This window comes from Numenius arquata, chromosome 24 (assembly GCF_964106895.1).
Source record: "Numenius arquata chromosome 24, bNumArq3.hap1.1, whole genome shotgun sequence".
Lineage (NCBI taxonomy): Eukaryota > Metazoa > Chordata > Aves > Charadriiformes > Scolopacidae > Numenius > Numenius arquata.
The window spans coordinates 2,201,300-2,219,707 of record NC_133599.1 but is presented as its reverse complement, the minus strand read 5'-3'; the positions used below and the strand labels follow the sequence as shown (position 1 = coordinate 2,219,707).

Below are 18,408 nucleotides of genomic sequence, written 5' to 3'. Positions count from 1 at the left end.
ACAGGGTGGTTTTTTTGGGCAGCGCTGACGGCTCCATCCCTGCTCAGACCTTCCCGGGGTGCTGCCCCCTCGGTGCTGGCGAGGTAGGAGGCCGGGGGGCTGCCCGCCGAGGGGTATGTCCTGCTGTCGGCTTTTCTCCCGGGAATTGCCAGGTGAGGAGGGATAAAGGCCGGGGTTTGGCTGCGGGGCTGGCGGGGGCGCCGCCGGAGATGCAGAGCACCCCAAACTACCTCTGGAGCACCGAGGACCTCCTGGGCCAGGGCGCCACGGCCTGCGTCTACAAAGCTCGCAACAAGGTGAGTAGAGGGGGACGGTCACCCCAAAGCCCCCGTGTCCCCCCCGCCCTCTTGCCCCCCATCACAAGGATGCCCGCGCTCCCCTCCGCTCACCCTCCCCAGAGCTCTCTTGGAGAGCGGAGGCTGCCGGCAGCGGCGGGGGCTGCTTTGGGTTTTATTTTCATTTTTCATTTGGCTCTTTGCCCCCCGGGAACCAGCCCGGTCCCGCGGGAGGACGGCAGCTTTTTTTTTTGGGGGGGGGGGGCTCATGGCCGGGTCCTGCTCCCCGGCCACCGGCACTCCCGGGCATCGCACGGCGGGGGAGGAAGCTGTTTTCGGGGGAATGCCCAGAGGTTTTGAAAACCCCGTCCTCGTCGATTTGCATATTTCATGCAAACACTTGCCGGGGCTGGAACGGAGCCTCTCCGCCTCGCCCGCCTTTGAAGTGTCTTGTCTCTGCAGGCGCGGGGCAGGAGCGGCAGCTCCGGGATGGTTTGAAAACAGCCCCGTCCCGCAGAGAGCGGGGGGGAGCTCCCACCCCCAGCCCCAGCTACAAAGTCCTGAGGAAGCTGAACAGACCCGCTGCCCGGTAGCGCACGGGCTGCGGGGGCAGGAGGCAAAGGGGGGGGGAATTAACAGCCCTCCGCTCCTGCAGCGGGGAAAACACAGGCTCCGGGGCGTCTGTTCGGAACCATGTTGTATTTTCAGTGCATTTCCCACCCCGAGCGGGATGTGGGAGCACTAACGGAGCTGCTTAGGACGTGGATGGCGTCACCTCCCATTTCCTTTTTCTCTTTTTCCTCTTTTCCCAGAAATCGGGGGAGCTGGTTGCTGTGAAGGTCTTCAATAATGCCAGCTACCTCCGGCCCCAGGAGGTCCAGATGAGAGAGTTCGAGATGCTGAGGAAGCTGAACCATAAAAACATTGTCAAATTATTTGCCGTGGAGGAGATGGTAAGCGGGACCTCGGCTCGGAAACCCGCTGTGCCCACTGGGCCGGTACCGTGGGGGAGCTGGTCTGAGCTGCGGGAGGGGAGCGGTGGTCCTGGGCTGCCTTCTCCTCCCTCCGGCTCCACACCAAGCCTCAGCACAGCCCTTCAGCACTGGGGACACTGGTGGCGCTGGGTCACCGGGCTGGAGCTTGGCCCTGACCTGCTGATGTCCCCTGGCCAGGCGTGTGGCACGGTGGGGACATTTGAGCCACCTGGTCTGGTGGGAGGTGTCCCTGCCCAGGGCAAGGGGTTGGAACTGGATCATCTTTAAGGTGGCTTCCATCCCAAACCATTCCGTGATTTTCCAACTCTGGTTTATCCGAGTAGGAGAAACTCAGGGACCCACCAACCAAAGGAGGGGATCTGGTCCCGCCTGGTGGGGGGACAGGCCACCGGCTGGGACACGGGGCTGGCCGAGCCCTGACGGCTTCTCCCCCCGCAGGGCAGCAGCAAGCAGAAGGTGCTGGTGATGGAGTACTGCTCGAGCGGCAGCCTGCTGAACGTGCTGGAAGACCCGGCGAACGCCTTCGGCTTGGCTGAGTCCGAGTTCCTCATCGTGCTGCAGTGCGTGGGTGAGCGCGGGGGTCCCTGTGCCCCCCTCCTCCACGAGCAGGAGCTGTGGGCTGGGGACATCGCGGTGCTGGTGGGACCCTGCGGGTAGCGGCCCTGGGCTGTGGACAGGAGGGCTGGGCTGAGCAGTCAGAAATTGCACCCCCGAATGGGGTGGTTTTGTGAGCTCAGGGGGAAGCCCTGAGGGTTCAGGGGAAGCCTGAGGGTTTCTCCATGCAGACCTGCTCCGGGAAGGTCTGTGGGAACGGCCTGTGCCCCATGATGGGGGAGCATGAGGACATTGCCCGACCGTGTGCTCGCTCATCCTCTCTGTTCCCCCAAAGTCACATTGGTCCCCTAAATGGAACCAGCCCTGCAGCTTGTCCCCTCTCCATCCCTTCTCATGCTCCTACATTCAAATAAAATCCCCTTGTGCCCAGTGGCAGGGATGAACCACCTCCGCGAGAACGGCGTTGTCCACAGAGACATCAAACCCGGGAACATCATGCGGCTGATGGGGGAAGATGGGCAGAGCATCTACAAGCTGACGGATTTTGGGGCCGCCCGAGAGCTGGATGATGATGAAAAGTTTGTGTCTGTCTACGGGACAGAAGAATATCTTGTGAGTGCAGCCTGTCACCAGTCTGGTGGCCCTGGGGATTCCTGGGGGAAGCTGGTCCCCATCCCTCCATCCAATGCCTGGGCAACTTGTAGAGAGCAGCAGTGTCTTGGGGACCCCAATCTCAAAGGGGTCACAATTTTTGAAGAAGGGGAGGGGGGGGATGCCTCAGCATTTTTGCCGTAGAGTTACAGGTGATGTTTTGTGTGGAGGCGGTAGAAGAGGCCATTTGAGTAGTTGGTTTTCAGTCCCACACCCACGGCTCGATGGCCACCGTAGACCCTCTGGACGGGTCGGCAGCTCCTGCTCTCTGCTTCCTCCCCGCAGCACCCCGACATGTACGAGCGCGCCGTCCTGCGCAAGCCGCAGCAGAAGGCGTACGGCGTCACCGTCGACCTCTGGAGCATCGGCGTCACCTTCTACCACGCCGCCACCGGCAGCCTCCCCTTCGTCCCCTTCGGGGGACCTCGTAGGAACAAGGAGATCATGTAGGTGCCGTGTCCAGCTGGGAGGGCTTGGGTGCTGCTGCGTGGGGAGGTGGGACTGTGGCTGGTGGCCCTGGGGGGGGCTGCAGGACATCCTGGCTGTGGCTTGGTGCGTGCCAGCAGCACCCTGGGACTGTCAGCTGTAGTTTACTCCTCACTTAATCCCGTATCACCTAGAAAACCCTGGAACATAGCCCGTGGCTGATTCCATACCAATACGGAGAGTGTGTATGTGCAGTGCAGCAAAGGGGCTGTGCCCTATTTACCATGTTTGCCCTCAAAGTGCATCCTTGTGGCCAAACAGCTGGAAGAGGAGGCAGGGTTAATGTTGGCTTGAAACTTTTTTGACTGCTTCTTGAAGTGTTTTCCTTCCCTGTGTTTTTTTCTGTCTGGGAACCTTGTCTTTCCCAGCCCATCCGTGCTCAGCCCTTTCCCCCTTTGCTGACCCCGAGGGATGTGGTGCCCAAACAGAGGTCACTCGGCTCATTTCAGCTGCGAGCAATTTCCTTCCCACAGGTATAAAATCACCACCGAGAAGCCTCCCGGAGCCATCGCGGGGGTCCAGAGGCAGGAGAACGGGACCATCGAGTGGAGCTACGAGCTGCCCGTCACGTGCCGTCTCTCCACGTGAGTGTCCCTTCCTGGGCTCGGCTCCCACCGCGGGTCTCGCATCCTGGCACCGTGGCTGGAGAGGGCATCCCGCCCCAGGTGGCTCGGGAAGTTTTCACGAGGCAGATGAGCTTTTCATCTGCAGATGTCACAGCTCTCGGACCAGGTCCTTGCCTTACAGCTGGGAAAAGGGGGCGCAAGACGGGGCAGCGGCTCCGCTGGTGCCGGAGCTCAGCCGAGGGGCAGGGGCTGCTCCTCTCCCCGGCCCCGCACGGCTCAGGGTTATGCCAGTCTGGGCAAACATCTCTGCTGCAGGGGGCTGAAGGACCAGCTGATTCCCATTTTGGCTAACATCCTGGAGGCGGATCAGGAGAAATGCTGGGGATTCGACCAGTTTTTTGCAGAAACCAATGACATTTTGCACAGGATTGTGGTCGACGTCTTCTCCCTGCAGCAGGCTTCCTCGCATCGCATCTACATCCACTCCTACAACACGTAAGGATTCTCTGTTGAAACAGAATTTGGGAATTGAGGTCAGGAGCCTCAGCCCCTCGTTTCAGTACGTGAACCAAGGTTAAAACAAACCAGATTCAAACCAGCCTTTGCTGGGGAGCGCACTCACCAGGAGCTGTTGTCTCCTGCCAAGGCACACAGAGACCCCCAGGGAGGTTGTCCGAGGGGGGCCACCGATCTCATGGGATTTTTTGCTATGAGAAGAGGGGTCAGGCTGTTAAAGCAATGGAAATCTGAGCGCTCGCCACCTTGCTTATTCCCCATCCTTCTGTTTCTTTTTCATTTCAGTACCACCAAGTTTTTAGATGCTGTCTTCAAACAAACTAATATAGTCCCTCACCATCAAGAATATTTTTTTGAAGGTCATCTGTATGAACTGGATCCTAATCTACAAGCTCATAGTTTCTGCACAACCGCAGAGCACAGCCCTCTGACCTTGCTGAGCTCTGCTGAGCAACCAGAAGAGGTGGTAGGAGTCAGATATAGAGACCGTGAGTACCTCTGGCTTGGAGATGCATCAGAAGAGGCAGAGTGGGTTCCACAAGAGAGATTTCCCTAAATTATTATCCTTATAGACCCCCATGCACAGCAGGAGGTGGAAGGGTTACGAGGCTGGAGCAGGATTGGGAGAATTCAGGGTGGTTTTTCCCACGGCTGCCCACCAAGCAGCATAGTCCACATTTAGTCCATGTATTCATAGTCCATATAATTAATCCACATATTCCATAGTCCACATACTTGTGCCATAGTCCGCATTTCCAAAATATCCTGGAGAGCTGCACTAAAGCCTCCAGCATCGCAGCTGCTCCGGTGCCTGAAATCCCAGGAGGCTCTGGTGGGTGTGCGATGTCCCCGTGGGTCCCCGAAGCCCCGTGACCGCTGTCTGTCTTTCCAGCGGCACTTGAGTTTCCGAAGTTTGTCCCCAAGGTGGACGTGGTGGCCGACTGCAGCGCAGCCAAGGTAGGTGGGGGTGCCAGCGTGGCCCGGGGGAGGGGGAGCCCTGGCGTCGAGGAGCAGCCCCCGCAATGCCCTTTGCTTTGCAGAGCGCGGTGGGGGCCGTGCACCAGACGCTGCGCATCGCCCAGGCCCTGCGGCGCTGCCGGGAGCTGCTGGCCAGAGGTCTCCACTGGGTGATGTGAGTGCCGGGGCCACCGCGGTGGAGGGGACCTGTCCCTTCCCAGCACCCAGAGCTTTGGGGGACAGGAGTTAAATCACTCCTGGGTTTTCCAGCCACCTCCAGAGAGGGCAGGACCACCACGTGTCCTCACAGGGTACTGGGAGGGAGCAAAGCACAGTGTCCCCCCCATACAAGGGACATTTCGGGGGACACACGTGCCAGGTTGCCAGGGGGCTGGACCTATTGGAAAGTATCACTTAGTGTTGTGAGGCTGCTCCTGCCCCCACTTCTTACTTTTGAGTCACTTTTTCCGGTTCAGGCGATGCTGAGGAAAACAGCATCATCATCATCATTATTATTATTATCATTGTGCATTTTCTCTGTCCTACCCATTTCCATCGGGGCAGAAGCTTCTTGTGCAGTGGCAGGACAGTGCCCAGAGGGTGAGAGCCCCCCTGCCCGGGAGCTGCCCCCAGTTTTACCTGCATCCACCCCCCTATTTTCCCACGAGCAGCCAGAGAGGAGCCACCAGCTCCATCCTGACCCCCCCACCATGTGTGGCCAGCCCCGGGATGGAGGTCAGGCCACCGAGGGGCACACGTTGGACGGGCTGTTTTCTCTCTTGGCAGTGGGGACCTGAAAACGGAGTGCTCGAGGATTTTGGAGCAGAGGAGAGGGGCTCATTCAGTCCTCACCTGCCTGCAGCTCACTGAGGTGAAGACCCTCGTGCTGTAAGTGTGGCTGGGCCAGGGCAGCTTTGCAGCCGTGGGGACGCTGGCGCTGGGCTGGGCAGGCACCAGCGCTGCCCTGAGGCTGCTGCAGATAAGATACAGGACTCTCAAAGGTGCCCCAATAATCAGGAAAAAATAAAATTCCAGGAATAAGCTGGTAGCTGGAAGGTAAGAGGCTTTTTCGCTCTATGTGGAGACTGCGGGAAGTGAGCCACCCTGGCTGGTTTTTCCCTCTTTGCTTCAGTTTTTAGTGATCATTCCCTGGTTTCACGGGCGGCCAGAATTAGCCCTCGCTCCCTGGCTCCTGCTCCAGGGTTTTCAGGCTGTTACAGCCCGTGAGCCACAGAGTAAGTGTGAGGAGAAGGCAGGGCTGCTGCTGCCAGCTGGTGGGAAAGGGAAAAAGAGCTGTTGCTGCCAGCAGAGCTAAAATAACAGGCAGGATGGCATCAGCTGCCAGGTCTCTGGGGGTCTGCCCAGCATCGCTGACCCCACTCCCTTCCAACAGCCCTGGAGCATCAGGCAGTGCCGGGGAGGAGCCGCAGCCCATCCTGCTGCGTTCCCACCGCGCTGGCATCCCCCCTGAGCACACCATCCGCGATGAGATGTCCTTTATTGCCATTTGAAGAGGCTCCACTAATGGAGCACTGACCGGAGGCTGAGTTACGGAGAAGCCCTGGGCAGCCCTCGCCGTAACCGATGCATCCCCTTCCCACCCACGCTGCCCCGGGGAAAGCCGAACGCGGTTCATCTAAAGTAACCCACAGTTATTTTCTCTCCTGTTTTGTTGTTGTAGTGGAAAATTCTTTGCTGCTGGGCTGCTATTCTTTTATTCTTTTCAGTTTAGCAAGTCTCTTAATTTCCATTTCATCTAAAAAGATAGGGACACGTGGTTCCCATTGACTTTGGCAGGATTAGCGTGGGGCTGTAGAGCCAAGAGCTCTAATGCTGCAGCTGGATGCTGCCGCCTCATCCATCCCTTCCAACACGGGCTGGCTCAGGAATTCTGCTGACTCCGCCAGCCTGCGCCGCTCAGCGTTACCCTCTCATGCCAGCTGCGGGGAGGCAGACGACATCCCACCTGGCGTAAAGCCAGGGGATACGAAGCTAACAATTTTGGGAACAAATTGGACACAACAAGGGCGAGTTTTTACCGGATCAGCACTTTGCATCTTGTGGCTCAGATCCCATACCATGAACGCAGAGTTATTGCCCAAGCGAACCACTGCCCGGCTCCCCCAGGGACCCTGACGCTGCCTCCGCCACGGGATGGATTTCTTTGCTCCGGTGACGGCTGCCTCTGGCTTATATTCTGCTTCAGGAATGTTCATTTTCTGACTTTCCTCAGGTACGAGGCTGTTCCTGCAGGCAGCGGGGTGCCAGCTCTCAAGGACGTGGCCGTGGTGAAGACAAGGCTGCAGAGGGTGAGTGGGGATGGGGAGCATCCACCGGGACAGGCAGCGTTGGGAGCCGCCGGCCCCAACCTCCCTTCCCCATCCGCAGGTCGCCGAGGAGCTCTCTCAGTGCTCCCACAACATCTTCGACCTGCAAGGGGTGCTGGACGGGATTTTATCCGAGCTGGTGAAGCACAGGCAGCAAGTGCACGAAGACAAAAGGTCTGTAGCACCAGCTTTACCAAAAACCCCTGCCGACGCTGGGCTGTCCTCAGCTGGGCTGAGCAGACATCACTGCGTGCTCCCAAACAGCCACGCACGTGCGTGATGTCCCTCCATCCAGACACGGGGAGCAGCAGTGTCCCCGAGTTTACAGCGTGTTCGGATTTCGCCCCAAAGTGCTAATTTCACCCCGAACTCGTACCTTTCCTCTCGCGGGGCCTCACGCCTCCCTCCCTGTCCCCATCGCAGCATCCGGCAGATCGAGTGCTGCCTGGAGAAGATGCAGCTGATCTACAAGCAGTTCAAGAAGGCCAGGACGTGTCTGCGTGAGTGATGGGGACGGTGACCCTGGGGACACGAGGCACGGGGCTGCAGCAGGAACATCCCTGCCCCCTGGAAAAGTGCATTCTTTCACTTTGCTGCTTTAGCAGTTATTTCTGTGCTGCGGCAGTGGCCCCGGGGGCTGCAGCCCTGAAAAGCCCCTTGAGTGATCTCTGGGTGCCGTGAGATTGCCCGTTCATTGGGTTATTAACACAAAAGCCCACGGAGTGCGTTCTGGCAGGTGACCGGTGTCTTTCCTCCCCAGGGCTGGGCTACAACGAGGAGCAAATACACAAACTGGATAAGTAAGTCCCAACCCTCTCCCCTTTCTGGGACCGGCCCCACGCTGCAGCCAGGGACCTCTTTGGTGTTTCCAGCTGAATCCTCAGGGGATGTAAAACACTCCTGGGTCACTAAAATTGAGAGGGGGCACCTATAAGTCGCTTCTGTGTCAGCTCATGGATGCAGGACCTTTCCCAGCAAACTTTTTCAAGCTCTAAGCTATTTCAGATGAAGATGTGAGAAAATCTCTGCAGACCTGGGAAGAGGGAGCTGCCGTTGGCCCAAATCCCCGTGTGGGACTGCAGAGAATAATTCCATTTCAGGCTGTTTCTCCCACCTCCTCAGTTTGTGGCCATTTATTTGCCGAGATGCTGATTTGAGAAGTGTCCCTGCTTTCATCTCTCTCTAACTTTCAGTGGGAGTGAAGTGTCTGATGGCTTTTGTACCTTTAAAAATCCTCCTTTCAGTTTCCACTGGAACCAGGGGAATTTAACACGGGCAAGAAATAAAATGCATGCTTCAGTATGTACCAGGGACGGTGAAATTTAACAGGCAGCTCCTTTATCTTAATTAATCTTCACTCAACCTTGGACATTTGCTGTGAACTCCAAGGCAAAGACTTCTCAGAAGTGCCCTGGGGGCAGAGGTGACAGCCCGGCTGTCCCTGCCTGACCCCACCCCCCTAAACCCCCCCCAAACCCTCCCTTTCCATCATAATTTGGTTTTGTTTTCTCCATAACACTGATGCAAAATTCGTTACAGAGCATCCAGTCCTCCAGTCGGGAGCCAGCTTTAGGTCTGCTGCCGTGTGAACTGGGGGTGTTCATTTTCATACATTCAAGGAAATAAGAGTGTTCTCTCTGTTTTTCTGGTTTTAGGGTGAATTTAGGGCATCTGGCCAGGAAGGTTCTGTCGATTTTCCAGGAGGACTGTGTCCAGCGGTACCAGGAGGCCCTGGCCCTCCATGGCAGCAGGATGAGGTACCAGCCCCTGCCCTGCTCCCTCTGGGGTTTGGGGACCCCGGCGGGGATGGGAAGAGGGGACTTTCCAGTAACCCACCAATGACCGGGGCTTCCGAATGCTCTCTGCTATTGATCGAGCGTTGGGATGCGGATGGAGATGATGTTATCGGTAACTGCTGCCGAGGGACTCATAAAGGGGTAATAAGACCTTGAAGAAGTAGCTCGGTGTGACTGCTGGAAATCCTGCTGTGAACGCTCCCGTGCCGTGTATTTCTGCCCTGTTATTTGAAGTTTTGTTGGTTTTTTTATTATTTTATTTTTAAAACCTCCTAAATTTGCAGCTTGACTTCATGCAGCTGCTTTCCTTGCCCTCCGTTGGGGAGAGGTTATTTTATCAGGACAAAATTGCTATTGAGACAGAGAGATCTACTTATTAGGAATGATTTTCTGCTAAACGGTGTTTGGGGAATAATGCAAAGAGCGAATTACCCTGCAGTGATCGAGCACAATCCACTGCCTGTGACAGCAGCAAAGAGCAGGGGTGAGGGGGAGGATGTTGCAGAAATTGGATTTTTTATGGCAAGGTTGCTTTTCAAGAGCAGCATCCATTCCCCTGGGCTGCCAGCGTGGGCGCAAGGAGAATGATTTTCTATAACGCCTTAGAATGAAACCCAGCTTTTGACCTGGTCTTTATTTCTGGTGGGGAATAGACCTGTGTAGGATTTACAGGGGGAGTGGGGAGGGTGGATTTTTGAGCTAGAAATTTGTCTCGGGTGCTCAGGAATGCCCCGGGAGTAGCCCCCCTGCCCTGCCTTTCCCCCAGTGCAGCCGGGGGTTTCCACGCTGCAAACCCTGCTCCACGGGCAGTTTTCACTTCGGGGACAGAAGCTGTTGCCCGCAGTCACCTCCCGCCACATCCCGTTGTGGGACAGTGACATCTCCCCTTGGCTTCAGTGGGAATTTTGTCTCAGGATGAGATTCCTCTCTGGGTGTAGAACCCCCAGATCCATGCAGCGTGGAGCCCCGTCTGCACTCAAGCAGGGCTTTTACCTTTGATCCCAGGGAGGAAAAAAACTTCTTAGTGTTCTTCTGGAGTATTTTTGTATCTATTTTTCTGTCCTTAGGGAGAAGGCCTTGTGAGTCACAACTGGATATTTTTAATTTATTGTTGTTTCAGTTTTAATTGTCCTGTTTTGAGTTTCCTCCTGCAGGCAGCCAGGGTTTGTGGTGTGGTGGCTGTTTTTCTGGGGACTGGAGGTGGATCGTTCACCTTAAATATTCTTTCCTCTTTTTTTTTTTTTTTTTTTTTTTCAAAGCCAAACCAAGCCCTTTTCTATGCAACTCATGTTTTTCCTGCCTGGTGCCTGGCACTTCTGTCCTGGGGCCCCTCGCCCTGGCAGGAACGGGGCAGTCAGTCCCCCCAAAAACCACAGGAGGATTTACCCCCGAGGCTGAGGGGGGGGGACACCGCTCACAGCATCACCCCCCAGGGCAGAGCCCACCCAGCGCTGCCTCTTCTGGGCTTTGGTGTCAGCAGAGCTGCCCACAGAGTCTGACCCCAGGGTGTGTGTGGAGGGAACTTTTCCACCCTTTATACACTTCAAATGTGAAAGGAGAGCACGGAAAAAGAAACGCAAACCCAAGGATGCTCAGCCCTTCACAGGGGACAGAGCAGTGGCCTGTGCAGCACGTGGGGCAGAAGTGATGGGCTCGAGCTGTCTCTTGGATAAGCAAGACCTTCCCTAATTAATTTGCTGTTAGTGTTGTTTGGATAATCTTGCCAACGGTGAGTTGCAGCCGTAATCACAACGCTGTCATGACTCACTCGCTTTCCTTCAGGTTTTTAACTTACATCCAGAAAGGTTTGCAGAAAGCAATACAAAAATAAAACAAACAAGCGAGAAGATGTAACGATTCACCCTGCTGCCGAGCATTGATTGGAAATTTTGTCATCGTCTTTCTTTCTAGGAAAGTTTGTGAGATAAAGAAGCACCTGAAGAGGCTCAGCAACCACATCAGCGCCTGCAGCGTGGAGACGATGGAGTGCCAGGACTGCCTGCAGAGCGTAGGTGCCCGGGGATGCTGCTTGCCCCCCTCTCCCAGCACCCACCGGAAGCAGGGAACACACCGGAGCCTTTTTAAACAATTTGCTGCCATTTCTGTGGCCAATCCGCACTGGAGATCTTGCTTTCCCCCCCGCTGAGCAGAGGAGGGAGTGGGTAAACCTTTGGCAGAGGCACCCCTGGTCCCGCTGGCTGCCTGGCACTGGGGGATCTCTACCCACTAGACAGGAATTGCTGCAGTAGAGAAGACGGTGCTTCGCCTCCAGCTCTCCCCATGCTGGCAAGCGGCAGCACAGCCACCCAGCAAATGCCCTGGTCCTTTGGTTATTTTATGTTCTTTGTTCTGAAGAAGTGGATGTGCTGGCTCTGACTATGTGGGCATCGTTTCCCCAAGTGTTTTGTCCCCCTCTTGTCCCCGGGTGGGCACTGGCAGGGCTGCAGGGAGGGCACCGCAGCACCCGGGGGTCAGACCACGGCAACCAGCCGGGGGCTGCCAAGTCTCTCCGTCTCCGCAGGCTCTGGACAGGTTTCTCCAGATGGAGAAACAAAGTTTGGCCCCGGTTCCTCCAGCACCTTCACCTGTCCATCTGAGCCAGGCACGCCGGGAGATGGCTTTTCGGTGAGTCTTTTGGAAAAGGGTTTTGGGGACAGCCTGACTCCCTGGGGAAAAGCGGGACCTCCTGGGATCCTCTGCATGAGAAACGGGGCAAGTGTCGGGGCGAGGGCTTGGTGTCTGCAGCGCTGGGACAGTCTGCGTTGACCCCTTCACCGTGGCCCTGCTGGGTGCCATCCCCGCTGGGTGACCCGTGGGGTGTCCCTGCCACCTCAGCCAGCCCTTCTGTGGGGAGCAGAGGCCAAGCAGCACGGGGGTAAAGGGCTGGTTGTTTCCCTGGCAGGATGCAGGAGCTCCTGGAGCAGATGAGGTCAGTAACTTGTGATCTCCAGTTCAACAACAGCATCATCGAGCGGTGAGTAAGAGCAGCTGGAGATGGCACTCTGAGCAGTGGTTCCTGCCCTGGGAAGGGGTGATGGGGCTGGGGGGGGGGGCGGTCTCTGGGGATCCGTGAATGAGCCCCAGCATCAGGGGCCGTGCCTGATGCCGGGCACAACCACAGCTACTCGTGGGCTGGTTCACACGGGAGGTTTAACGGCACCAAGTTTACATCACCATCTGGCAGCAGAAGAGTTTCTCTTTCTTGGGAGTTTCTGCATGATCTTCTGCAAATGCTATGTCATGTCTACACCCTCTTCCCGACCTTTTTCCCGTGCTGCCCCGAGCTGGCGCTGCTTGGCTGCCACCGACAAGGGGATGCTTTCCATTTCTGGAGGAAACACTCTGCAAACCCCAGCATCCCATTGCTGACAACCCCCCCACTGGCTTTCGTTCTCTTCTACCTTTTTTTGAGGGTCTTAATGCAAATCAACAATATGAAGACGCACATCAGAATGTCAAAGAGTTTCAGATCAGATTTTAAAAGGGGAAAAAAAAGAAATTGGTGATTCAGCCCAGCCCTGTTTTTATAGGACCAACTGTGTTGTTGCAGCGTGTCCACTGTGACTAAGGGGATAAGAAAGGTCTGGGATGCTTTTGATATGAAGGGCTGATCCCAAAAGATACAGGAACAAGCCCAGAGCCTGGTGCCCAGCCCAAGTTGTATTTTGGGGCTGCATGAGCCCAGGTGATCCCTCTCGAGCCTAAAGCCTTTGGTTTTGTTCCTGCAGGTTAAGTGGAGCTGCCCCCACTCCCGGTATTTGAGACGTGGTGAATTTGCAGCTGCTGAAGCAAAATCGCTTTCCTCAGCAGGGAACACTGACAGCACTTTGGGTCCAGAGCGATGGAGACGTTTGATGTTCGTGGTTGAAGAGCTCTCTGTGTCCTACCTCTCCGCTCCAGCACTTTTGCACAGTTGAACAGCATTAGCTTTGAGTGGCTTCAAGCCTTGAGCCTTTGAAAGTTTGACCAGAAAATTGGGGGTATTTTTTTTCCTTTTAAAAAGTGCTTGAAGGACTTCATGTTTTTCTAGCTTCTGTGTATCACCATGTCCTATGATGAAGAGGAAGAGGCTAGACAGATAAATTATCTTTTGGTGTCTTGTTTAGAGATTACTCCCACTTTTAATATACTTCTGCTCCCTGAGGCTTCGTGGAGAGTGGAGGAGCCCAGGGCAGGAGGGATGCGGTACCTGATGGATGAGAGACTGGATCCAGCCCAGGATGGTCCCAGTGCTCTGCCCGGCAGGTGACAGCATGGGGAAAGCTGGAGCCACAGCCTCTGCCCATGGGTGCTCCAGCCTCTTCTCCTGCTCCAGGGCTTCTCCTCCAGCCCCAGGTTTGGGCTGCTGGGGGGTTTGGGAATGGGAAACTGAGGAAGGCTTCTCTTTTTTTGGTACATTTCTGTAAATGTAACTGAGTTCTGTGTTTATGCCCGTGGGGGTGCATGCCTTCTGCAAACAACCCTGTACTGAAACTGTGCCTCCAGCCACCGAACCTGGGGGTGTTACTAAATGCCAAGGCAAAATCAGACAAAAGGGCTCCCTCGAGCCCTCTCCAGACACCGCTCTGCAAGAGAAAGCAGGGATATTTCTTTTTCTTTTAGGTGAGAGATGAAAACAAACCCTAAGCAGTCACCTCTGCCATTAACGTGCAGGGTGAAAGGATGCATTGGTCTGTGGAGGTGGCAGAGCGGGGATGGGGACAGCAGGGACCCACGTAGGTGCTCTGTGGGGCTGGCTGTGAGCGCTTGGAGCTGCCCTGGGCAGGAGATGCCCGACATATCACTCCTGTTACACTCCTGGGAAATAGGATGGAGGGGAAACATGTTACCCCCACCTCCACTGCCCCCAGGAAGCACACAGGGATCTTCAGAAGGACCCGATGCTCTGTGCCAGGGCTGTACCCGGCCCTTTGTTAGGGGTGGTTATTGTGCTCTGATTTTCCTACTGGTTTTTGACCTTGGGTTTTACAAGGAGCTGTAATCCTCCGGTTATCGGCTGAGTCAGCTGCTCCCCGGCAGCAGCGTGCGGAGCAGCGATACGGGGAGCCTGGGGTCTCGGGAACACGAGCACTCGATGGTATCAGCGAGCTCTTTGTGGGAAGAGTCAGACACGCTGCCCCTCCGTCCACCTCTTCCTGCCTGTCCCCAGGGTGATTTATGGGTTGTCACCCAGGTCCCACATCCCGTAGCACAGCCGAGAGCACTGTCCCCAGGCTGCAGCCAGGGCAGTAACTCCCACCCAGCTGGGATTTTACACCTGGGAATTTACACCTGGGGGGCTCCTGCCAGACCGATGGCAGAATTACCTCTGTTCTTCTCACCTCTCCCTGGCACACATGAGTGAAAAGACACAGAAATCCCTGCCCTGGGCTCCCTGGAGAGCCCCCGCCCCGTGAATTCTCTTCCTGGGGAAGGGGGCTGCACTAGCGAAGCTCACGGGGTGGCAAACGGCCAGCGGGAAGCACAGGTCCCTTTGCCCCCAGAGTCTGCAGAGTGGGAGGCTGCACTGGCAGGAGGCATGAATATCTGGATTCATCCCTGTCCCCTGCATAAACCCCTTCCCTCTGTGTTTGCCTGGTTTCTACCTGTGTGCAAACCATGACTGGCTGCCGGGGTTAAAGCAGGTTGGGGCAGGGACCGGGGAGTCGGGACTTTGGCGGCAGTGACACCGGCAAAGTCCAAGGGCGAGGGACTCACTGCACCTCCCGGGGACTGATGGTGGATCTGGCAGGAGAGGCTGAGCCACCATCGGGGCAAGGAAACGGGTCTGACTCGAGCAGCGGAGATGCTCAGGTGCCTGCCCGGACCTGTCCCTCGGCAGAAAATGGAACACCCAGCTCTGCCCTTCACCTCTCCTCCAGTTCCCTTTCCAGCCCTTTTTCTGGAGGTGACACACATTGGGTAAACCGAGAGCCTTCAGCCAAGTCCGGGCCTGCCGTGGCTGTTCTGGTCCCTGGAATTCGGCCCCAGGAACCCAGGACTCACATAATTTCAGTGCCCGGAGGCAGAGCAAGGACAGGGAAGGGGGAGGCTGCCATGGATGCTCCTTGGATTGACCGTGGCAGCAAGTGTTTCTACCCTCTGTGGGGAGACATATGGGGACATAAGGCAAAATAGTGCATCCCTGGAGCCGAACATCTCGCCGCAGCGCTGCCCCCAGTCTCAGCAAGGGAGAAAAATGAGCAGGGAGCGGCGGCTCCAGGGCTGTGCCCAGATTTACTTTCCTGTAAGAACAGGCCAAGCGCGCCCAGGAGCTCCCCCCGCCCAGGAAACCTTCCTGAGTGGAATTTGGCACCAAACCTCCCCATTCGTTTTAATTGTAAAAACCAACATCCTGACTGTCAAACCCAACTGCTTACCGTAGAAGAGGTGGAACTAAGCCATCACTTAAAAGCTTTTCTCCCGCAAATTATTTTCTAGGATTCTCCTAGTTTTAATAACGAATGTTGTTTTTAATCCAGCTGGAGATCCCTGACATCCCCCGTAGGAGCAGGGCAGGGAGCCCGGGCAGAGTCTCCTGCCGCACTTCCTTGGGCTCAGTGGAGCTGCGCTGATTCGTACCAGCGTTTGACCTAGAACATGTTTGGCTTCGACAAAGAGGGATTTATTTCTTGGCAAAAAGAAAAAAGAGTTTTTGCTAATAGCCCTTGTCATGCTTAAACTGCCATAACACAGCAGCTGCAAAGGGGGCTCCCAGAATCCAAAGGAAACAGAAATTTTCCTGCCAATGTTAATTAGGTTTTTTTTTTTTCCCCCCAAATATTTTAACCCTTGGCCTAAAAGAGCTTCAGATGCTGTCAGAGCTGAATACCTGCAGAGACAGCTGAGGAGGATAACAACTCTGCCACATCTCTTGTGGGGGTATGAGCCAAAGCTTCCTCCTTTGACAGAAAATACTACAATTATTTGCGCTAGAAGCTGAGCTCTGCAGCTTCCCCGGCCAGCCCTGGCACAGCCATGTCGGCAAGAAGGGGACAACATGTGGGACCTGTGGGCAGAGGCTCCTGCAGCATCGGGGAGGACTTTCCCAGGGATGTCAGGCTCCCGGGGGAAGTTGCCTGCAGGCTGCTGTCAGGCTCTGTGGCCGCTCGGCTCCTGGGCACAGGGGATTTCCTCGGAGATGAGGGGAACCAAAGCCCTCCGGAAGCAGTGGGAGATCCCCTCCTGCCTCCTCCGTCCTGACACCGCAAAACTGAGACTGAAACCGTGCCCCGGGATGGAACTGGAAAAGCAAATGTCCAGAATTATTTTAACAAGTTCCCAGCCAGGCAGAGCTTAGCCCTCAGAAAGGTTGTTTGCTTTCTTGCAGGTGATTCCTTATACTATTAATGGTCTGGGAGGAACACAGGATAAAATACTAAGTTTTTGGGAAACGATTTCCACAGGAATAAATCTGCTGCTGTACCCAGGCAGAAGCAGAGGACGCATGAAAGTGAATCAGGATCCTGAATGGGGAAGAAAAGGCCTTCTAAAAATTAATCTTGCTACTTAGCACAGAACAAAACTAGAATATTTCAAGCTGCGTTACTGCTCTTTTGGTTTGAAGCTCTTATTAGTGACTGCTTATGGCACTAGTCTTTTGTAACTCAGAGCTAGTGTTTCAATCCATCCCTCAAATTAAAATCCTTGAAAAGGATTTAGATATCCTTGGCTTATCCTGTCCTCTCAGGAATTCATGAGAGAAACAAATTCAGCTTCCCCTGAGCCCAGAAGCCAGGATTCCCACAGCCCAGCATCGCACTGGCTGTAGCCACCTCTTCACCTGCCTGCTCTCACTCAAACCAAAGAAATTCAGGAGCAATTCTGTCCGAGTTACGTATTTCAAACCAGTATGACTGAGAGCAGCAGAGAAGGGATGGTCTGGGTTAGAGGGCTAGCCCGCAGCACGGGCAGTGCAAGGCCAGGCATGTCCTGCATGACGCAGGGTGACCGTGTCACCCTCTCTGTGCTGGGCTCCATCCGGACACAGGGGAAAAAGGGTGGTAGCTCATTTCGTGCCTCTTCAAAGGTGTTATGGTGACAGGGGACCTTTGCATTGTGAGAGATAAGCAGTTCAAAGGAAGAGAGAGTCAGTTATCAGGCTGCCAAATGGCAGAGGACCACGCAGCGCCTGGTCCAGCCACCCCCCTCGTGCACCCCTCTGTTGCCCAGGGGAGAGGTTTGCTAGCCAGGCACGAGTGTCCTCAGAGCCGGAGCCTGCTCGGAGCCACTTCAAAAGTTGGCCATCACATTTTCCCTTTCGCGTTTCCCACAACCACAGAAGCCTCATCTGGGAGAGATAATTGCCTCGGCTCAGCGCCGCGCCGGGGCCCTGCTGGCGTGTCAGTGGGGAAAAGTAATTTGCTGCAGCTGCCTCTCCAGCCTGCCCCACGCACAGCCCTGCTGCCAGGAGAGAGGCTTTTCACCAGCTCCTTTAATACAGTGCCCCACGCGTGACCTGACAGCGCCCGGGGGGCGAAGCCCGGGATGTGGCTGTGCCCGAGCTGCAGAAAGCCCCGGCTCCGCTTTGTGCCGGGGGACTCGGACCGGGGGGCGACGGACGCTCTCCCCCAGAGACCCCAGGTCCGGTGTGTGTGTGGGGAATTCCCACGGGGGAGGGTGCTGCGGGGAATCCCACGGGGAGGAGCGTTTCCACGCGGAAGGATCGGACGGGGGGAGTCCGACGCTGATGGGCCCCCGGGATGGGCACCCGAGGACCGGTCCTCTAGGGGGGGTTTCCACGGGAGGGGTGGGTCCCGGCCCTCAACCCCCCCCCCCCGGTTCCCCCCTCCGCCGTGTCTCCTCCCCCCGGGCCGGCCCAAGGCGCCTGCGCTGCCCCACGCCCGCCCGCCGCTCCGAGCCCATGGCCTCGCCGGCCGTGGGGCTGTGCCCCCGCCCGCTGCCGCCCTCCGCGCTCGGTTCCGTGCTCCGGCGGCCGCCCGGTCCCTCCGCGTCCCCCCCCGAGCCCATGATGGGCGGCCGGTCCCCGGGGAGCCCCGGCGGGGCCAGGGCAGCGCGGCGGCGGCTGCGGAGACGCGGCGGAGCCCCGCGGTTGCTGCCCGACGTGCGGAGCATCTTCGCGGGGCCGGGGGAGCCGTCGGAGCGCGGTCACGGTCACCGCTTCGCCCCACGTCCGCCTCGCCGCGGCTGGTGCGACCTGTGCGGGGAGGCGGTGCGGGAGCGCGCCCTGCGCTGCGACTGTGAGTGCTGCCCGCGCCCTGCCCGCACCCTGCCCGCACCCCGCTCTCCCGCACCCCCTGCCCGCACCCCGCTCTCCCGCACCCCCTGCCCGCACCCTGCCTGCG

The 18,408-nt window shown here is 56.8% G+C and overlaps 1 protein-coding gene across 1 annotated transcript; it reads left to right on the top strand.

Annotated features, from left to right (window-relative positions):
- Positions 1-209: 209 nt before the first annotated feature.
- Positions 210-13,551, top strand: IKBKE (inhibitor of nuclear factor kappa B kinase subunit epsilon). Its single transcript, XM_074163213.1, has 20 exons — positions 210-296; positions 1,088-1,228; positions 1,709-1,838; positions 2,256-2,437; positions 2,762-2,922; positions 3,436-3,546; positions 3,844-4,023; positions 4,330-4,532; positions 4,937-5,001; positions 5,085-5,176; positions 5,788-5,889; positions 7,235-7,310; positions 7,390-7,502; positions 7,752-7,828; positions 8,089-8,128; positions 8,984-9,085; positions 11,036-11,132; positions 11,646-11,749; positions 12,027-12,098; positions 12,853-13,551. The coding sequence occupies exons 1-20, from the start codon at positions 210-212 to the stop codon at positions 12,884-12,886; spliced, it is 2,169 nt and encodes a 722-aa protein (XP_074019314.1). The 3' UTR covers positions 12,887-13,551.
- The last annotated feature ends 4,857 nt before the right edge of the window (positions 13,552-18,408 follow it).